Here is a 20,840-nt window from a genome sequence, read left to right on the forward strand (position 1 = left end):
TTCAAAGAACATGTCCATTGTTGGCATTTATATTGAATTGTCTTTGTGTCCAATCTGTTTCCCAAAACATGACATTGCACTGTCAAACATAACATTTCTAACAGTTATAAATTCTTGTAAAAATGGCTGTCTTGTCAGTTTTTTTTTTATCTCCAGCTACCCTCATTTGAATAATTTGCCTTTTTTCTCCTTTTAAAAAGAAGACTTTAAAAAAATGAAAATTTCAAGAAGTTCATGTAATCTTTGAAAATTTAAAATTTAATTTTATATTTTTATTTTTAAAATTTTAATTTTGTAAATTTTAAAATTTAAATACAATTGTTTTTTCGTCATTTTCTAATTATATGGCTATCGAGTGCATATTTTTTTAATTTCAAAATATTACACTAACTAATTTAACAAAAAATTTCAGTAATGTTAACAATTAAACGCAAATCTTGAAATATGAAAATAAGACAATTTTTAAAAATAAAATAATTCAATTCAATTTTTTTTGAAAAATACAGAGGTTTATGATATATTTTAACCTATATTCTAATACAAACCAAAATTGATTTTTTTTGGTTAAATTAAAAACTCAAAAGGCCATTCTTCATTTCAACATGTTCATTATTTTTATAGTGCTTCATGTTTTTCTATTTAATTATAATGATATTTCTAATTTCAAAAGGAATCAGATATTGTAATTTAAATCAAATCCTCATAAATTTGAGCTCTTGTAAATATTTTACTTAATGACCCTAATTGAAAAACTACCTTTCTTTTTTTTTTTAACATAATTTAATTGAACTATATATATATTTACATAATTTTTAAATTACTATTCTTTTTAAATAATGTATCATTCATTTAAATTATACATACTTTACATAATCTAATTATATATTAAATTAGATTTAAAAATTAAAACCATTACCAACACCTCTTACCCAAAGGAATCCCTCCTCATACTGTAATTAGTACAAATACATATATAAATTAATGATTTTATAATATTTTAATTTTGATAAATAATGTGCAATAGTACTAATTTATTAAATTAACTTTGATTTTAGACCTTATATTTTTATAAATTGATGGTTTTTAATATACTAGTCATTGATGTTGGTCCAATTTAAATTAATAAACCAATATTCTAATTATAAAGACACATAAAAAAAAAGACAAGTACGCCAATATATTTTCTATACATAAAAGCAAAATTTAACATCTACCATAGAATTCTCAAATTGAGCCTTAAACTAGACTGACACCATTGTTATTGCAATAATTAGGAGAATATGAGTTTAAACGCGCTTAAGTGCGTTTTACAGAAATTATAGGTATTAAAAGGGAAGAGGAAGTGAAATACAAACCATAATCGAACCCTTGACTTCATGCAAAAATAAAACTATCAAACAACCTAAATGTTATGTTTCTAACATTTTTAATATCCAGCAACCAGCAATCAACTTATCAGTAATCACATTCCATTAAAATGAGGAAATGATAAGGTACCAAATGCCTACTTTAATTGCTGTAAAGTTTATGATTCTAACATTTTAATATGCAGCAATCAGATTCCCGGTAATCACATTCTAATGAAACTAGGACATGATAAGAACTCAAATGCCACCTTAATCTGGCTATATTTCAATGATCAAATTGAATAAAAATTTGGAGAGAAGAAAAGAATAATTATTAGAGAGGGTTAAGAGAGAGAATACCATTAAAATTGAGGAGTCTGCTTGAATCCAACTCCGACTAATCGGTTAGACTGTAACCATATGGTCTTCACCTCTTTCCGCTGCTGCATCCGCTAGTTTTTCCCATATCATTTCTCGTTGCTCTTCCACATCTCTGGCTTTGGCTTTTTTCTCTTCAAACCGTGTCTCACACTCGTCGAACAACTCGGCATCCATTTCCAAGAACATCTTCAACACATTTGCGGTTAACCCATGAATGGCCTCATTCCAATGATGTTGGATATTCCGTTCCAATGCCTCAAAGATTATCGGTAATATCACCTGCCGATTATGGGCAACTAAGCCCATAATGTGCTCATTATTCCACAAGAAGAGAGCTCTTTCTGAAACCTGCAATATAAAAGGGTTTTAGGAAGAGTCCTGAAGAAAAGTTCTCATGTTATAACTAAGACCAAAAGCAAGTCTTAAAGAAATCAATAATTTCAGATTAACCTGCGATTTTATCATTGTATTAACTTGTAATTTCATAAATTCTAAAGGGATTAAGTCGTAATTTTACCATTTTGAGCAATAAGGCCTCTACCTCCCCCACCCCCACTCTGCCTTTGAACCTGCTCCCTCCCTCAATTCTAAATTTTGATCGGCACAGGAAGATGCTAACTTGTAACCATAAATTCCAAAACAACTCAAAATTCCTTTGTATCCTTATTGACAAAAGGTAAGCTATCATGTATGAAACTTAGCTCATAAAAAAATGGTTAAGCAGTGTCCTGACTATATGGTATTTAAGGAAAAATGTCATCTAAAAAACCAAACGAAAAAGGAAAAGAAGTACAAAGACTGAAGGAGAGTCGATCAATTAAGGTATAGTCATCAGATAGAATAGTTATAGTTAAGGGAGTCATGATGATGCCACAAGGTCTAGAGAATATACAGCCGAGAAGGTTTATTGAGCCAATCAATAAGTAGTGTGATATCTAGAAATCAGTATATGTAGAAGAAATTATATTCCAATCTTGGTGAAATTATGTCATGAATTCGTGATTCAAGCAGCCATGCAAGATCAACACATGTAAGAGGAAACAACAGAAAACTTCCTAAGCAACCACAAGTAGATGTTTGGATCATCGTATATCGGTTTGTAAGTTCTAAAATAAGTGATTGGTTGGCAATAAGACATTAACTATGGACAAAGAGGAAGACAGGAAAAGTCAATGATGCAAGACATTCTATAAAGCAAAAGAAATTTATTTTTGTTTGGTAAAGTACCATGGAAGCCCCTATACTAGGAGTCAGATTGCATTTTGTCCCCCTTACTAAAAAAATTGGTCAAATTAGTTCCTATACATTAGATCAAAGAGCAAATCAATCGCTCTGTTAAAAGTTTCATCCATTTCTTCTGTTAAAAACTGGTCCCTATACATTAACATGAGGTACATGTAGCAGACCACGTCTCTATCAGGTTATTCCATCGTACACATCAGTTTTTAACTATACAAATGGATGAAATTTGTAACAGAAGTGACCAATTTGCTCATTAATCTAAGTTACGGGGACTAATTTACCCATGTTTTGAGTAGAGGGAGCAAAATGCAATCTGACTCCTAGTATAGGGGCCTCCATGGTAGTTTTACCACTTGTTTTCTTTCTGACAGAACCTCAGCCAACACAAAACCATGATAGAAGAGCCCTATCAAACAAACATAAATAAACTACACCATGGGAGAAAATAGAAACTAGTAACTTACAACTTGGACACTGAGCTATTCTATAGTCCTCAATGAGTGCAAGTATAATGTTCAAAACAAGGCAACATTTTAACACAGTTGGCATCAATTTCAATTACTATCACAATGGTTTCTAAGGTGATTGACTACTTAAACTATTGGTAATTAGTAGATAAATAATGTCAAACTCAAGATACAGAAAGGCCCTTAAAGTTACCTGAAAATGAGCACTATTGAGGCATCGTGCAATCTGTCTGAAAAGTGGAACAATACATCGTTGGAACTCGGCAGTCTGCGTTGCTTCGAGTACTTCCTCAAGTTCTCCAAGGAAAAGAACTTCCTTTTGACAATTAATCATTGGCCAATACTTCAATAACCCTCTAATAACTTTATCGGCAAGCTTATAATCTTTCTCAACAAACTGTACTACACAATAAGACAATTGCTGGTGATATACCGAAACAGCTTTCGGCTTATGCAAAGGAATTAATGCTCTGACAAGGAACAACTTATGTTCTTCTTTCATGGGCAAAGTGAAACCATGAATAATACTTCCTAAAATCTCCAAAAGCTCACCAATACCACTATGTCTCTGGGTTTCATATATAAACCTATAGAAAATGTTATTTATGGCTTTCCTAATTAAGGGTCTATGCACCATGAATTTACCGTAAATCCTATGAAGAATCATTTTTAAATACTCTCTTTCCCTGGGATCCTCTGAACCAAACAAATCAATTAACTTGGAAACAAAGGTATGATCAATGTGTTTTTTGGCAACTTTGGTGTCTGTATCTGAAGAAACAATGTATCTCAAAAGAAGCTCGTAAACAAGCTGTAAATGCGGCCACGAGGGTTCCAAATAAGGTTCCTCGTCTTCAGGATCCTTGGCTTCTTGCCCCGTGTTTTCGTGAGACGCCGGCGGGAGACATCGGAAAATGTTTTCCTGACACCGCTCCGTGATTTTACCCGACCCGGATTGAATGAAATCGACGAGTTCAAGCAACGTTTGCCGTTTGATTTCTTTCTCACGGACCAATTTCAAGGTATTGGAGAAATCCAATCGGAAGCAACAAATCTGCAATTTCCGCAGGAACAGGTTTTGCCTATCGGAAACGGCTACGTCTTTGAATAACGGCAAGGGTTCAACGGCGAACATCGGTGGCAGTGTCGTACGGGGGCAGGGATTTGAGGATTTTGCGTTATGTCCGGGCCAGGAAGCATAGTTGACGACTACAGAGGAACCCGAACCCGAACCCGGATGACCGGAACCGGGTAAACCGTACCCGTGTAAAGATCCATCAATGGAATCTGATTTCGAATGCTTCTTATGCCCTCCTTTAATAATTTTCTTAAACATATTGAATCCCACGATAAACGTTAACAAAATCCTAATGAAGATTAGGAATTCGACGGCTGTGATTTCGCGCTTTCAATGGATCGGCATGCATGGAATGTTGGTCACCGTTGATTGATCTAAAGAAAGGAGAACGGAGACTTCATCGGTTTTGTCACCGTTGGTTGATCGGGAAACTGGAGATTGTCATCGGAAAAGGGAGTTCGCCGGAATGTTGGTCAGTTGATCTAACGGCGGTGGTTTTCCGACAATTAATCAACAAAGTAATTTAAGGTAAAAGAAAAAAAAAGGAAAAAGGTGAGTGAGATAAGTGGAGGGTAATTAAGGCAATTAACAGATATTTTTATTTTACAAAATATTATTTTTTAAAATATTTTTGTTATTGGGCGCTACTCCTTGCACGCATGATGGGCTTTCGGCGACTGTTGGTGGAAGGGGATTCCCTGTCAGTCATCAAATATGTTCAGAAGAAAGGGGTTGATAGATCGGTTCTTAGGCCGATTACTTTTCATATACAACGATTGCACTTACTATTTGATGAAGTTACTTACAACTTTGTGCCCCGGACGGTCAACAATGCGGCGCACGTCCTGGCGCTGGAAGGTCGGAGGAGGAGGGTGTGTGGTAACTGGGCTGATGGTGTACCGGAGTCCGTGAGGCTGGCGGTGAAGAAGGACTGGTTGCTTTGGAGTCAAAGGGTCTGATTTTGCATGTGGTTTCGCTTTGAGGTTGGAGATGGTTCCTTGAATCTCCAATAATAGTTTCAAAGCGTTGGTTGCTCTTGGTTGCTTGCTGAGTGTTGCAGATGCTGTGGAGAGCTCGTCTGGCTGATATTGGGTGTCGAAGAGGTGCTGCTGCAGGTTCATGAAGTTCATCTTTATTTTTTTGATCGTTACTTTCTAGGACTAATTGATTGCTATGCGGGCCAGCTGGTTTTGTCTGCTGTTGACGTTTGTTCTTCTGTTTTGAGAACCTTTCAAATTCTTTATGAGCCTGTTTATTTATAATATCAGTCTTTATTTGACAAAAATATAAACCCTTATTATAATTTAAATAAAACTTTTCATTCTTTTAAATTCTCGTAATTTATCACTCAATTAAAATCTCATTTATTATTTATATTATTTTCTATAAATATATTTATTAATATAATTATGCTTTTACCCACATAACATGTCTAAACCTATTCATGGACCGGATCAAACTATAGTTCGATTTCAAAAATATTTTAAACCCAAACTTATTTTCGGTTTAGTTCACTCAAAAAATTATTTCACTGTTAAAATTATTAAAACATTAAAATATTTTATATATTTTATAATTAAATTCAAATTTTAAGATATTTTTATTATTTAAATTAAATTTGAATTAAACCGGACCAATCTGAAACATAAAATTGGGTTTGCCGGATCGTAGATAGATCAAATCTTGTCCTAAATGAAACACATAATAATTTTGTTCAACATGTTGAATGGATAGCAACAAATTATTAACCTTTTGGTTCAACTATGAAAATATTTTGGAATAATATCAAATTTAACCTTCTATGTTTATAATTTTATCAATTTAATCTTTATTCTTTTTTTAAGTTGAATTTATTCTCAACTTTTTAAATAACGAAAAAAATTTGATTATCAACATTTCAAAAAGAATCAAATTGTTGCTTATAATTTTATTGTGTTCTAAAGACAACTGAAATCTTCACATGCAACATGGCAATATGCCGAAATCGGATTCCGACGTTCTTTTCAACATCTTCTGCATTTTTATGTACAAGGAAACGAAAATTGATTTAGACATTTAGTCGGTTTGCTTTCGAGTAATAATCAAACCGACCCACCGAAGATTACTTGCGTAGCAAGATACTCGTATGATATTTACCTTTATGATACAACTTTCAAATAAACATCGTCATGTATCTCCTCGATACCGACTTGTCACGATGCAAAATTTTAATGATATACAACCGGGATATTGTCATCATATTTGTTCCCAACCCATCAACAGCTTCCAAACACCTTCCTCGATTTTTCGTCTTGGAGTAGATAAGCTAGTTCCTTCATCGAGTAGGACTCGGTATACCTCCCACTCTTGATCTCCGATCACGTGTCTCCCAATCTCCGCCTGGAAAAGAAAGAATGCGAAACATGTTTGAGGACACGGCATACCCGTCAAGTACACCATATCCTACGACACTTTAACAGCAAACAAGAGTAAAACCAGAAAGCATATATGCTTACCAAGAAGATGCAAGTGTTGAGCATGTTTAAAGCAAGGGTAATGTCATGAAAAACGAGCGGTCGACCCTTGCTCGATAACTCAACAGGGTTTGCAACTAGAAGCTCTGTATCAGGACCTCGGCTCAGAACAGCTACACGGAGTGGTTGAAGCAGTTCCATCTGTAGCCGTGAAGACAATGCACGTTGCATGCTAGGATCAATGATCTTCTTCCCATCGGCTTGTGTTATAAACAAGTCGATCTCACACTTTCTTCCTTGTTTTAGATAAAACCGTCCGTATGAGATCTAGTTTACATCATATAAACAAGGGCAGTAAGATGGCGATACTTGTGTTTCGGTTTTACATAGGCTAAGAATTTTACCTGAATGTTGTAATCCTTCAGAGTTCTCATTATGTCATAAAGAAGACCTTTATGGTCTTGACAAACGATCTGAACGAGCGTGTGAACCGGACTGAAGGAGTTGTCCATTGTGACGGAAACGTTGTTAGAAGTACGTAATACAACATCATTGGTTATTGCGGATGAGAGAAATGGAGATGCTTGAGAACATGCGGTAACTTCGGGTCCAACTTTTTCTATATTGCAGCTAATTATAGCAGCCTGCATAACATCTACCAACGCTTCACACGTCTCCTCCTGCCGCATTTTTGTATGTAATAGTTCCCTAGGAGAAAAACAATCAAATATATACAAGATGCATTAGCTTATCGAAGATAGTATCTTCGTAAAACCGATCTGAATCTGCAAAATACGAAGTTCGAGCATATACATGCATTCCTAATCCATTTGCAGTCACTTAAAAGAAGCCTAACTGATTGAAGCAAATCGAACATAATACGTATATAAACCAAAAGGAACTTGTAATACAAAACCTTGTATCAGTGACAAAGAACAAGTTCATCACCGTCCCGACTGGAGTCGTCGATACCTTCACTTTCTTTATATTGAGTTCGAGATTACAAAACACTGCTGTGACATCTGCCATGAAAAAGCACCTATAATTCATTCACTAAATATAGTTTAGACCCATATTTTCAATGCTCAAATTCTTCTATAATTGATGAAACTAACAAAGATGAAAGTTAAAGGTTAAATTCTGATATCAGTCCCTGTACTTTTACTTTTCAAATTTTAAAATTTTAAAATTTCAGTCCTCAAAAAATAATAATTGTTAAATTCATTAAGTTTAGTTATTTCCAAAATTTGATGGGACAAACATATTATCATACGTCTCATGCCATGTTAGCTTTGTTATTTTCATATGGTACTCACTAAAAACCCAGCTAATAGTCATGTGCAACAAAATTGAAATTTCAAAATTCGAAGATATAAAGAACTTGGAATTTCAAATCGGAGAAGATAAACTAATTCTACAACAGTTCGCGTAGCAAAAGACTAGTAATTGATTTTAACCAAACGAATTTAACTGCTAGGGTTTGAGTCAGACTAAAATACAGGGACTAAATCCACAAATTTCACAGAGTATAAAGACTAATGAATTTAACCAAAAATAAAAGATCTTAGCAATCCTAAAATTCAAAATAATGAAAGAACCCCGAATCAAGAACAAAAGCTTACCATGTGAAAGGCCTTTTCTATCATAACAAAAAAGCTTGATAAGAAACACATCTGTAACCATTGAAGACTGTAATTCAGAACTGTAATATGAAATACCAAAAGCTGAAGAACAAGAAGGGCAAGTCTCAATTAATCTGTTCTTCAACAATTCCCATCTACAAGTATCCCATTTTATAATTGGCTTAGGAATCACCCAAAACACTATGTAACACCATTTCCCATCTGTAGATACATCTTCACAAAAAAAAAAAAAAAGACCATAAAAAAGTCAAAATATCAAATTCTCAATATCTTCACAAAATCAAAACTGGATTTTTAGTTTTTTACCTCCCCTAACAATGGTGAGACCAAAAAAGAGTAAGATACGGCACAAATCACAGCCTAAACCGGTTTTGTCAGGGCAGTTAATGGTGATGACACTGGGTTCTGCTTCATTCTTTGATTGATTTATGATCACTACGTCGTCGTGTAGGATACCCATACCTTTGCTCTTATTCTAAGCTTTCAGAAAAACAAAAAACCATTGAATGATTCTTGATTTTTATTCATTTGGGGGCTGGGAGTGCTTTGATTTGGCTGTTTTCGAAGGTCCCAGAGAATATAAACTGTAAAAGTGCTTACATTTCGACTTTCTAATTAAAAAAATTAGTATATCTCATTGGGGATAATGTTCTACGACATGTATCTGAAATTTTTAATAAAATAATTAATTTATTTTTTAATTTAATATATAAAAATTAATCTGCCTATTTCTTTTTAATAAAAAGACGGATGCAGTTTCCATAATACTTTAGTTCATATTACATTAGTCACAAAAATAAATTATTAAAAAATTCATAAAAATAAAAAATTATAAAATTAGGTTCGCTTAATTGATTTTTAACTCAACTCGATCGATTCTTTCTCTTGTTTCGGATTGATGTATTGATCGATTTCAATCTAAATTGATTTCAACATCATTGAAAATAAATATAATTATTTATAAGGACATAAGTTTTGCTAATTTTTTTATATGTATATAAGTTTTAATAAAATTACTATTTCTATTAGATCATGCCATATTTGTGTAATAATATCTATTTTATTTCATATTTTAATCATTTTATGGTAAAATTATTATGGGGACCTTTATACCAGGAGCAAGATTATATTTTATTCCATCTGCTCAAAAAATATCTAAATTAGTCCTTGTAAGTTAATTTAAAGAGTAAATTGATCATTTTTATTAAAAATTTTATCTATTTATACGGTTCAAAACTAGCGCGGCTGACAGAATAACTAGACATTGATATGTGACGCACCACATATATCTCGTACTAACGTATAGAGACCAGTTTTTAATAATAGAAATAAATAAAATTTTTAACGGAATAATTATTTTGCTTTTTAATTTAAAATATAAAAATTAATTTTTTAATTTTTTAATAAAATAAATAAAATACAATTTAACTCTTATTATCGTGATTCCACGATACTTTTACCATTTTTTTATGGAATCTAATATCAACCGGAAATGAAGATATTTTGATTTTACCTGTTACTTTCACTCCATTGGGTCAGCATTTACGTTACCCGATCGTGACTCGCCCGCACACGGGCTGTTGGCCGCCATCACGTGTCGTATTTTCTGGATGGTCCCCATTGGTCACGTGACTTTCTAAGGCTTTAAAACCTAGGTTCCTGGAAAAAGTTACCTTTTATCATTTGTCATTTGTCAAACTATACGTCACCGTTTCGATTTTTTTTCTAATAATAATATTAAAATTAATACAAAATTTCTCATCCAATAAGATCCCACCACTTGTTAATGATCAATCCAGCAAAGCACACATGAAAACTACATTTTTTATTTTAAATAAATATATTTCATTATTTATTTATTTTAAAACTCGATATTTATAGATGTTAAAATCTTCGTAAAATTAATTTTCCATGAAATCCATGCTTAAAATTTATGAAAAGGTACATCATACTTGACCCCAACATTAACAGATGTCAAGATTAAAGCACTTTCATAAACATATGACAATCTAATTCTCATCATTTAGAACATATTGAGATTAAAGTACTCTTATAAATATACTTTAATACTCATGAATGTCGAGATTAATTTTATTTAATAGAGATTCTCTCAAGAATCTTATACTTACACTGATACAAATTAGACTTATGATATACTAAAGTTAAAGTACCTAGAAGGCCCTATAATATAAGGGTTGGATTAAATTAATACTAAACCCTAAACCGCAAACCATAAATGTTAGACTCTAAACTTTTAAGTCTAAATATTGTATATAAATTAATAAAAAAAACTTTGATCTCTGAAGATGGAATATATTAATTGAATTGTTAAAATATTTATCATACAAAAAATTATGAAAGTGTGTAAACTATTTTAGTCGTACACATGCCAAGTTGAAAGACAAAAGGCAGAGCTTGGATGAATCAATAACTAAGGCCAAGTTGAAGTCCAAGAGCAGCATGGATAAGAAACAATGCCATTATCCCACTGCCTAAAATCCCATGCACATTTCTCAATCCAGGTTTACCCTACAAAATGAAACCATTATAGTATAGAAAAATAAACATAATAATGAAAAAGAGATTGTCTGTTTTAGGATCAAACCAAATGTTTTCATCAATTTACCTCAAACAATGTTGGCAAAATGGTTTGGATTGTCAATAGAGTAAGACCAATGAAACCTGTAACAGCATGTGGACTGCAAAAAAAACACAAAGATGACATTCATGGTGGCTTATATACATTTCAAGAAATATAAAGATGGAAGGTAAAAGTACCATGAAGTCCCTTGTATTAGGAGTCAGATTGCATTTTGCTCCCTTTATGCAAAAATGGGCAAATTAGTCCATGTGCATTAGATCAAAGAGCAAACTAATTATTTCTATTAAAAATTTCATCTATTTCTGTTGTTAAAAACTAGTGTGGCTCACATATACCTCATTCTGAGGTACATGAACCAGTTTTCAACAGTAAAATAGATAAAAATTTTAACAGAAAGACCAGTTTGCTATTTAATCTAATGTGGAGGGACAAATTTATCTATTTATTAAGTAGAGGAAGCAAAATGCAATCCAACTTTTAGTACAACAGCTTCAATGATACTTTTACATAAGATGGAATTATATATGATTACCTTTCAAAAATAGGTTTGTCTGAAGTTAAAAGAGATGTTACTCCACCTGTTGCTCCTAAAGCAAAGAAGAAAAACATACCACCTAGAAGCTTCGGGTGCAAATCTTTAGCCTTGGCCTTTTCCTCCTAACATGATCAGAGAAATTAAAACCGTTACGATAGGTTGATCTTTCACGGTTTTTTAGTTTTCTCCGTCATTCACGACTGAAATCCAGTTCGGGTTTTTAAGACTTTCTTACCACATCATCGGAATAACGAATGCGGAAGCCTAGATATGTTCCATACCCTCCCATGGCAAAAAGCACTACTGCCTAATAACATATGAAAAAAAACATAGCTAAGAATAATGTGAAAGGTAAAGCAATTTCCAACAGATAAATTCAGAAAAAAGGCATAGAATCTTTATACCATATTGCCTGGGTGCCCCCAATGGACAAGCCAATCAGGTAGATTCCATGATTTCACTAGCTCAACAAAAGGACCAAAGAGAGACCTTACAGTCCCAGCTGCTTGTGAACATATTCAAAGCTTGAAATAATTAGCAATGATCCAAATTCTACCTCTCTATCTACTAGTTTATCCAACATATCAATCAAATTCCATGGAGCTTAACAGCAATCATGGTGAAAAACACTTTGTTGAGGGGAGGTCAGCCTCGCTCTGGGAAAAATCTTCTCAAACGGCAGAGGTATTGTACCCGGGGTGTCTATCCTTGATTTTATCTCCCAACTCGGACCATGAACCCATCGAGGGCTCTCCGCGGAGTGGAAGACAAAACCCGAGCATAGACACCCGGGGCATAATAGCTCCACCGTTTGAAGGGTCTGTCACCTCCTAACACTTGGAAAACTTTTCCAGAGAGTCCGACCTCCTGTCAGCAACATCCCATAGACTTCCTCTTTGATATGGAACTGAGAGTATTTCAAACAATATATTACCACAAAACTTGTTAATACATTCGCATATGACATTTACATATTAAATTTTTCCACATTAGAGAATCATTTGAAAAGATCATATAAAGCATTCTAGAAAAGAAAATATGAGAGCAGCCATGGACTAAACCAGTAAGTCAAAACGAAGCAACTGCAGCATATATTAGCTACTATATACCTCCAGGAAGAGCAGCCAAAACTAGTAAAGGCAAAGGAGTGAAAGAGTACAATAATGTTTCACTAGACTCCTCCATTTCTTCCACTTTCACATCATCTCCTCCATTATCGACTTCACTAAGCTCATTTTTTGCAGCAAAACATTGACTGAACATAACATTTGTCTTTCTTTTTGCTTGCAATACTAAAGGCAAACACTTGGTGGGCATGCCAAAAGAGGTAGGCAAGGGATAAGGAAATGGAGCTGCAACAGTAGGGAGGATAGGGGTAGGCCTTGTACAAAAGGCATGGAATACATTTGCCAAAGCCATTTATGAAACAAGAAAAACAAAAGTTGGGAAAAGAGCAAAGGAATGAAAGAATGTCAGAGCTTGAAGACGAGGATTAGAGGAAAGAGCTTAATTGAGAGAGGAAAGGTGAAGAAAGAGACACGCCAATAGATTGTGGAACCTTTACACGTGCTCTCCATACGCTTCCTTTCCTTTCTAGATTGTTTCGATGATTTGAGAGTCGGGTTTTTTATAAAAATATAAAAAATAATTAAAATGTTATAACTTTTTTTATTTACCAAAATATATTAAAAAACCAAAAAAATAAAAAAAATCTGATCAGGCAAATTAAATTGGCTGCACCAAAGGTGCCAAATAAATTGGTGGCACCAATGGTGCCAATGTGATTGGCGGCACCATGGTGCCAAAAAAAAATGTGTAATTACTTTCTAAGTCCTTATTTATTTTTATTTTTATTCTCCTTCAACTCATTTTTTCATTTAATAATTCTATTTTAATTTAATAAACTATTAAGTAATACTTAATTTTTTTAAATTAAAATAGAGTTATTAAATGAGAGAATTCTAATTAAGTGACCATCTAAAGTTTCAAGGACATGACATGCAAATTTACCATTTTAAATTTTGAAAGTGAATTTGTGGTGCTTGCGCACTAAAATTGAAATGTGGCTAATTGCCTTCTAAGCCCTCCTTATTTATTATTTTCTTTTTATTTCCCTTCAACTCAATTTTTTATTTAATAACTCTATTTTAATTTAAAAAATTAAGTATTACTTAATATTTTATTAAATTAAAATAGAGTTATTAAATGAGAATAGTTTATTAAATTAAAATAGAGTTATTAAATAAAAAAATGAGTTGAAGGAGAATAAAAAGAAAATAATAAATAAGGAGGATTTAGAAAGCAATTACACATTTTTTTTTCCTTTGGCACCATGGTGCCGCCAATCACATTGGCACCATTGGTGCCACCGATTTATTTGGCACCTTTGGTGCCGCCAATTTAATTGGCCTGATTAGGTTGGTGTCAGGTTTTTTTTTTTGTTTTTTTGATTTTTTTTGGATATATTTTGGTAAATAAAATATATATATTTTTTGGTAAATAAAAAAAAAGTTATAACATTTTAGTTATTTTTTATTTTTTATAATATTTTTGTAAAAAACCCTTTGAGAGTCTCTTCATATCGGTTCGTAGGTTAATTGATTTAATGTCTCTCAATCATTCGGTTTAGAATATTTTAACCATAATTTTGAAAACCTAATTCAATTAATCTAAATTTAAATTTGATTTGATAATAGAAAGTTAATAATCTAAAATTCATTCATCAAATGCAAATTCAAATTTAAAACTAACTCGAAAAATATTTACACTTTGAAGTAATCAGAATCCAAAATGACTCAAATAAATAAACCCAAAATAACTTAAATTTGAAGCAATCGCTACCCATAGTGGCTCAATATGAAAAACCAAAGTCTTAAAAACCTAAAAGGATCCGAACCTAAAGCAAAAACAATCCTAACTCTAAATCAACCCAAACCTGAATTGATCTAAACTCGAAATTAACCTGACCCAAAATAATCTCGAAAATTTTATGACCCAAATTAATCAAATTCAAAACAACCCAAACTATCAAATTCTATTTCAACCTTTTAGTTACTACAAAAGAACATTGATTTAGAAAAAAAAAATCCACTATTCAATGGTTGTGTATTATCATGATTCAGCAATTCATGAAAATTCTACAATGGGTTACGTTTTAACTAGAAAATTTGACATTGATATAAAATTAGAAATTTTAATATAATTTAAAATTTTGGTATAAGCTTTAGAGAGGAAAAAATGTCATATTTAAAGCTAAACTGAGTTAAATCTTGAGTTTTTCTACCTTTTATTAAGTTGATTAAGGTGAAAAATGGAAAGAATCAGCCACAATCTCATAGACAACGTACTTTGAACTGTGAGTAATTCAGTATATGAGAACAGGAAAATTTGCACTGAAAACTGATCAAACCATCAACATTTCAAGAAATGCTATATAGGAGCTTATTATTTGCAGGAAACTCCTTGGCTGCAACTTGTTAAGTTCCCATGTTTCAAATTCCCAACTCACTGAATCTTTAAAGCTCTGAACTCAATGGGCAAATTTTGGTGGACAAGGTTCCACCAAAAGTTCCTACAAAACCTCCTACAAGATTCCGAGATACTCGATGTTTTACGGAAACCAAAAGATATACACAGTCGCTGAAAGTCATTTGTACAAATTCTAGCACTAGATAGAAAAAAAAAAAAAAAACCTATTGCTTCAATGTCTTTCTACTGTGGGTCACTGGAAAAAAACTTACACAACTATTACCTTACCTATCAAAAGTTATATAGGATTTTGGTGATATCACAAGGAAAACATTGAAGTCTTTATTTTGTGTTCGACCGGAAATGGATGACTTCACTCCCCAAATCCTGTGGCCATGCATGAAACAAGCCAACATCCCCAATGCAAGCAACGAGCTTTCTCTGTTCTAATCGACATCATAGGATGCTAAAACCAATCCACCACTTTGCTCTTGGCAAACAATCTGCAATTACGAGTATAAATTAACAATGGTACATCAGCACACATTTTAAATCTTGTTGAGGGTCAGTTGGCTCCTTCAAGAGAAATCTTTGAAGTGTCATCCGCCGGGCAACCAACTGCACCCCCAACAACCACAGGTATGTCCCCCGAAGGAGGGTGTTGTCTCCTGTGCTCTACCAAGAGCCAGCGTGCTATGAGCGGCTGCCCTGAGGGCTCTTGGCAGAGCACGGAAGACAAAACCCTCCCCCTGGGGATAATTCCTTCAGTTGTTGGTTGTCTGGCAGACGATACTTCGAGGACTTCTCCAAAGAAACCGACCAACCCTCAACAAATCTTAAGATGGAAGTAGTAGACATCTTCACTACTTCAAAAGTATAGGTAGGGCTCCCTATGCCATATCAAGGACTCTCAAAGTTTAGGCTGACCTCAGTTTAGGCTTAATAAGCAACCAGAAACCCAAGAGTATCAAATATAATATGCTGTAAGAATGGAGATTACTCATTGAAAAGCCATTTTACCTTAATGTTAATGCAGAATACAAAGAATCTCTCTCTTTTATCCAACCGAAATTTATCTATCAACTCGGAGAATGTTGTTACATATTCTACTGCTGGTTGTTGACTCTCTTTGAGGATCAAGTGTCCATTGACCGTCGACAACAAATTTTATCTGCAATTTAAACAAAATGATGGAATGAAAGTCTTAAACGGTATCGCTTACTATCATTCAAAAAACAAAGTATCAGTTTTAGGATATCTATAGGAATCTAAACAGCATAAAATATGCAGGGCAGCCCTTTGAAGTGAATTGAAAACCAAATGGTTTGGAGATATGAAACAAAATGTGTAGAAGTAAACACATTAATATGTCGGTTGCGAATATAGCAATGTAGCCACTAAGACAAAGTTATTATGTTATTCAGTAGTTCATAATACCTCGTATACCCCAGGATAAAGCCATAGCACCGTTGACCAGATTTTGGACTTACTGGCAAGTATGTGAAACGTAATAAGTTCGAAAATCATATACTAATAATAACAAAATGTGATCGCACATAACATATAATTTAATCTAAAAATACCAATAATCAAACAAAAAAGTTATTCGACAAAAGAGAACATGGAACACCTTGATTCAAGGGGGGTTTTAGTGGTAGAAGATGGCTTAGGATCCAATTTAATCCGATGATGCCAACCATTGAAGCTACCAGATACTTCCACAATTTCACCATCTCCAGTGTATTCAAGTTGCACCTATTATTGTAGTAAAAAAATCAGTTTTGTTTGGTTTGATATTTACTTGAAAAAAAAAAACTACAATAACAAGAAGCAAGAAAATCATAGGGGAGATCAACACAAAAGGATAACATAATCTCATTCTCCGAATGATTTTAGTAAGAAAATAATAGGGTTAACTCATTATTCGGGGTCTGAACTTGGCAACACTCTCACATTGAGGCCTGAACTTTTTTTAATCCATGTTTGTCCTTAAACTTGATAATTGTTCCCATATTGGAGGTTTGAACTAGGAAATTGTTCCCACATTAGGGCTTAAACTTTTTTTTGTCCAAGTTAGTCCCTAAACAAGGTAATTGCTTCCCATACTGGGGACCAAACTTTAGGGTTTTCAAGGAAATAGCAGGGACTAACTTGGACCAAACAAAAGTTCAGGCCCCAATGTGGGAGTAGTTGCCAAGTTCAAGCCCCAAAAAGTGACTTAACCCAAAATAATATTATGATCCTTAAAAATATATATAAACAAAATAGTGGAAAACAGAAAAAGAATGAAGAAGCCAACCAAGACTGCTACAAAAATGTACCTCTTGTAGGCCCGATAAGCTTTCTTCAGCAGCAAGCAATTCAGCATCCTTCTCAGAGACAAGTTTTTGAGCTTTTTGGATCTCTGTTTCAGCCTTGTTTTGCATGGAAGCCAAAGCAATCTAGAGAAAAAAAGAGTGATAAGAAAAGTTATACTGATATGAACCCTCAAAAAATGCGTAGCAAAAATGTGTATGTCGGACTTTATACAGTACATGTGCAAGAATCATAAAAAATGGTTTACAAAGAAACATGCCTTCGGAATATAACTAATGTACCTTTTCCTTTTCAATCTGCTCCTTCAATAGGGATAATTCTAATTCCTTCTGGTGCTATTCACACGAAGAGAAGCAATAAAGACGTTAATGGTTTATTTATGTTAAGAAAAAAAACTTTATATACCGACAAAACTACAGAGAAATAGTTAGTGGTAAGAGACATTATACATTAAAATTATATACCAGCAAAAACTGGAGATGATTAATCTCAATTATGGTGTCCCTTCCAGTGGTCTGCAACAAAAAGGAACATACAATGAGATATTATATGTGAAAATAAACACTGCATTTAAACCGAATTAGACATAGAAAAACCTTGGAATCCAAATCCTCCCTCGAATCATCACTGTTTAGTGTTTGAGCTTCCATCTTGTCATAACTGCAAATAAATTAAATTCTGGGTCAACTATGTTACTTGGACAATACGGTTTGTTAAATTTCATTTTCCCCAAGATTTCTATGTATTTGGAGGGTCCTTGGAGGATTGTCAAACACAGGTATTTTGAGAAAAAAGAGGAGTCGAAGCAACATAAAAGTTTAATGACACTAAACCACTCACTGATCAGAAAGTAATACGAGCTTAATGAATGGCTAACCTCCAAGGAAGATAATCCATTGCTACAGGAGGAGCAACCTGCTTGGCAACTGTTGCACTTCCATTCGATTTGGAGACAGCATCATCAGCATTTCTCAAGCGATCTTCACTTCCTGTCCTTGATTGAGTTGCTACTTCATCATTAGTTTCATTTAATTTCTCGTAAACAGTATCTGCATAGCAAGCACCTACAGATACTTAACTTCATTTTTCGAACCGACCAAATAAATAAAGTAGCAAATTTTCAATTTTGAAACATCCACTATCATTCTTTCTGGGAATGTACTAGCGTATTGAGGAAATACTAACAGCTGCTATTTATCTACTGAAACTTACACTCGATTGCATCCAAATCTCCATTCTGAACAAATCTCGCAACTTTTTCCTCCAAAATTGACATGGCCGGAGATTCTTCAGGCATGAAACTACTATCATCAGAATTCTGGTCCAGATTAACACTCAAACTCCCAGAATAGTTTTCCTCGAACGGGAGCAAAGTTGATGTGGAAACATCTTCAAGCACGGTGCTTTCCATTTCCATTTGATCTCCTGAAGTATACACTGTAGTTTCCCTCATGCAATTATGGTCATCGGAATCAATATCCTCTGCAACCAACTTATTCTCCGTGTTGAAAGCTTCGGTTGACAAAGGAACAACTTCGGTTGCATTCTCACTCTTTAGATATTGACCTTCAAAACAATAGAAACAGGTTACCAACAACACTAAAGTTTGATTAAAACGAGAGGGTTCATCCATTGGTAAAGAAATTTATATTGACCTTCAAAAGTATCTTCCGAATCACTGGTGGCATTGTGCTTTTGAACTACGCTTGTATCTGCAATAAGTCCATCGGTTTCTGGTGAGCTCGAAAGAAGCTTTTGGATGAGCTTGTATCCTCTCCTTCGAACAATGTTAGCCAGATCATTCCTAAAGAGGAACAATTAAGCAACAGGGTTTAAACTCGGTTCCTTTCATTTCAATCATTAGTAACTTAGAAACATATATATCTCCAAAATAAAAACTTGGTTTGATTCAAGGCCAAAAGGTTTAAACTTTATTCATACAAACCCTCCCAATTTCCCTAACAAATTAAATAACAAATAAAAACTTGATCTTAATCAAGACCCAAAGGTTAAACTTTTCATACAAACCCCAAATTTCCCTAACAATTCAAATAACAAATCAGAACTTTGGTCTTAATCAAGGCTAAAAAGCTTACATTGTTCATTCAAACCCACAATTTCCATAACAATTCGAATAAACAATCAAAACTTGGTTTTATTCAAAGCCAAAGTTTAAACTTTTTTCATACAAACCCCACAATTTCCCTAACAATTAAGACCAAAAGGTTAAACATTTCATACAAACCCCCCAATTTCCCTAACAATTCCAATAACAAATCAGAACTTGGTCTCAATCAAGGCCAAAAGGTTTAAAATTTTTTCATACAAACCCTCAATTTCCTTCACGATCCAAATAAACAATCAAAATTTGGTTTCAATCAAAGCCAAAGTTTGAACTTCTAATACAACCCACAATTTCCTTCACGATTCAAATAAACAATCAGGACTTTGTTTCAATCAAGGCCAAAAGGTTAAACTTTTTCATACAAACCCCTAATTTCCCTAACAATTCAAATGAACCCCTTTTCAAATGAAACAAAATAAATTAACAAAAACTATAAATTTTCAACTGTAAAATTACCTTCCATGCTGAGAAAGTTCTTTAAAGGAAGGAACATGACCCTCTGGAAGCCCAACCTCAGCTACAAATTCCCTTATATCATTACACAGTTCCTCATTACTCTTTACCTTTCTCCCACTCCTAAAACAAAGAAACAAATAACAAAACCAATGAGGAAACTAAAAAGGCAATTGAACCGTTAATAAAAATAAAAGAAACTTTATACAAAAAAGTACGAACCTGGGTCTTTTAATAGAAAAAGCACATATTTTTAAGCTTCTTCTAGGTCTATATTCATGGGTTTTCCAGCTTATCCATTGTTGTGGCTTTGATGAGAAGATGGGGTTATGAGAAGAGAAGGAAATGGAAGTTGGAAATTGAAACAAAGCTGCCATTGTGAGTGAAACCTTGATGTAGCATTGAATACTTTATTATCGTTCTATAATGTTTTCATGTCAGACAAAAGCAGTCTTAGATTTGGGATACACAGGCTTTATATATATAATTAATGATTTCAGGTTTGAGGCTCTGTTTAGAATTTGCTGAAAACAAGGTGGTGGGTTGCTGGTGTTTTACAAGATTGTTTAGTTTAATAGTATCAATGGAGTTATTTTAAACTGTCAATTTGATGATTTTGTTGAAATGAAATCTCAGTAAGACATTATCTTTAAGATTTTTTTGTTCCAAGTTTTTCTGTGTTTTTCTTTTAGATAACTTTGAACAAGTATTGTCATTTGGAAGGCCCAAAA

General features: G+C 33.5%; 4 protein-coding genes across 8 annotated transcripts; all 4 read right to left on the minus strand.

Moving 5' to 3' along the window:
• Positions 1–1,168: 1,168 nt before the first annotated feature.
• LOC105786403 (serine/threonine protein phosphatase 2A 57 kDa regulatory subunit B' beta isoform) lies at positions 1,169–5,762 on the minus strand. The gene is made up of 3 exons (XM_012612811.2): positions 5,321–5,762; positions 3,630–5,212; positions 1,169–2,075 (listed from the first exon to the last, which is right to left on the minus strand). Exons 2-3 carry the CDS (start codon positions 4,770–4,772, stop codon positions 1,752–1,754), a joined length of 1,467 nt encoding a protein of 488 aa, XP_012468265.1. The 5' UTR covers positions 4,773–5,212; positions 5,321–5,762; the 3' UTR covers positions 1,169–1,751.
• Positions 5,763–6,409: 647 nt separating this feature from the next.
• LOC105786404 (ACT domain-containing protein ACR10) lies at positions 6,410–9,239 on the minus strand. 2 transcript variants are annotated; one of them, XM_052620464.1, is made up of 6 exons: positions 8,917–9,239; positions 8,590–8,640; positions 7,884–7,989; positions 7,372–7,675; positions 7,010–7,294; positions 6,410–6,893 (listed from the first exon to the last, which is right to left on the minus strand). In XM_052620464.1, exons 1-6 carry the CDS (start codon positions 9,068–9,070, stop codon positions 6,750–6,752), a joined length of 1,044 nt encoding a protein of 347 aa, XP_052476424.1. In that variant the 5' UTR covers positions 9,071–9,239; the 3' UTR covers positions 6,410–6,749. The 2 variants fall into 2 exon arrangements, with proteins under 2 accessions (XP_052476424.1, XP_012468266.1); XM_012612812.2 differs by having other exon boundaries at positions 8,590–8,823; positions 8,917–9,238.
• Positions 9,240–10,902: 1,663 nt separating this feature from the next.
• Positions 10,903–13,342, minus strand: LOC105786405 (hypothetical protein). 2 transcript variants are annotated; one of them, XM_052620468.1, is made up of 6 exons: positions 12,857–13,342; positions 12,152–12,252; positions 11,983–12,054; positions 11,745–11,869; positions 11,237–11,309; positions 10,903–11,139 (listed from the first exon to the last, which is right to left on the minus strand). In XM_052620468.1, exons 1-6 carry the CDS (start codon positions 13,164–13,166, stop codon positions 11,035–11,037), a joined length of 786 nt encoding a protein of 261 aa, XP_052476428.1. In that variant the 5' UTR covers positions 13,167–13,342; the 3' UTR covers positions 10,903–11,034. The 2 variants fall into 2 exon arrangements, with proteins under 2 accessions (XP_052476428.1, XP_012468268.1); XM_012612814.2 differs by having other exon boundaries at positions 12,152–12,249; positions 12,857–13,337.
• A 1,805-nt stretch (positions 13,343–15,147) lies between these two features.
• On the minus strand, positions 15,148–20,742 carry LOC105786401 (hypothetical protein). Of its 3 annotated transcripts, none has more exons than XM_052620472.1 (13): positions 20,332–20,742; positions 20,113–20,232; positions 19,187–19,335; positions 18,744–19,097; positions 18,409–18,595; positions 18,128–18,191; positions 17,981–18,046; positions 17,813–17,866; positions 17,537–17,656; positions 16,846–16,970; positions 16,653–16,704; positions 16,236–16,386; positions 15,148–15,718 (listed from the first exon to the last, which is right to left on the minus strand). In XM_052620472.1, the coding sequence occupies exons 1-12, from the start codon at positions 20,484–20,486 to the stop codon at positions 16,288–16,290; spliced, it is 1,545 nt and encodes a 514-aa protein (XP_052476432.1). In that variant the 5' UTR covers positions 20,487–20,742; the 3' UTR covers positions 15,148–15,718; positions 16,236–16,287. The 3 variants fall into 3 exon arrangements, with proteins under 3 accessions (XP_052476432.1, XP_052476434.1, XP_012468259.1); XM_052620474.1 differs by having other exon boundaries at positions 17,996–18,046; positions 20,332–20,741; XM_012612805.2 differs by having other exon boundaries at positions 18,409–18,580; positions 20,332–20,740.
• Positions 20,743–20,840: the final 98 nt, after the last annotated feature.

This window comes from Gossypium raimondii, chromosome 1, assembly GCF_025698545.1.
Source record: "Gossypium raimondii isolate GPD5lz chromosome 1, ASM2569854v1, whole genome shotgun sequence".
NCBI lineage: Eukaryota > Viridiplantae > Streptophyta > Magnoliopsida > Malvales > Malvaceae > Gossypium > Gossypium raimondii.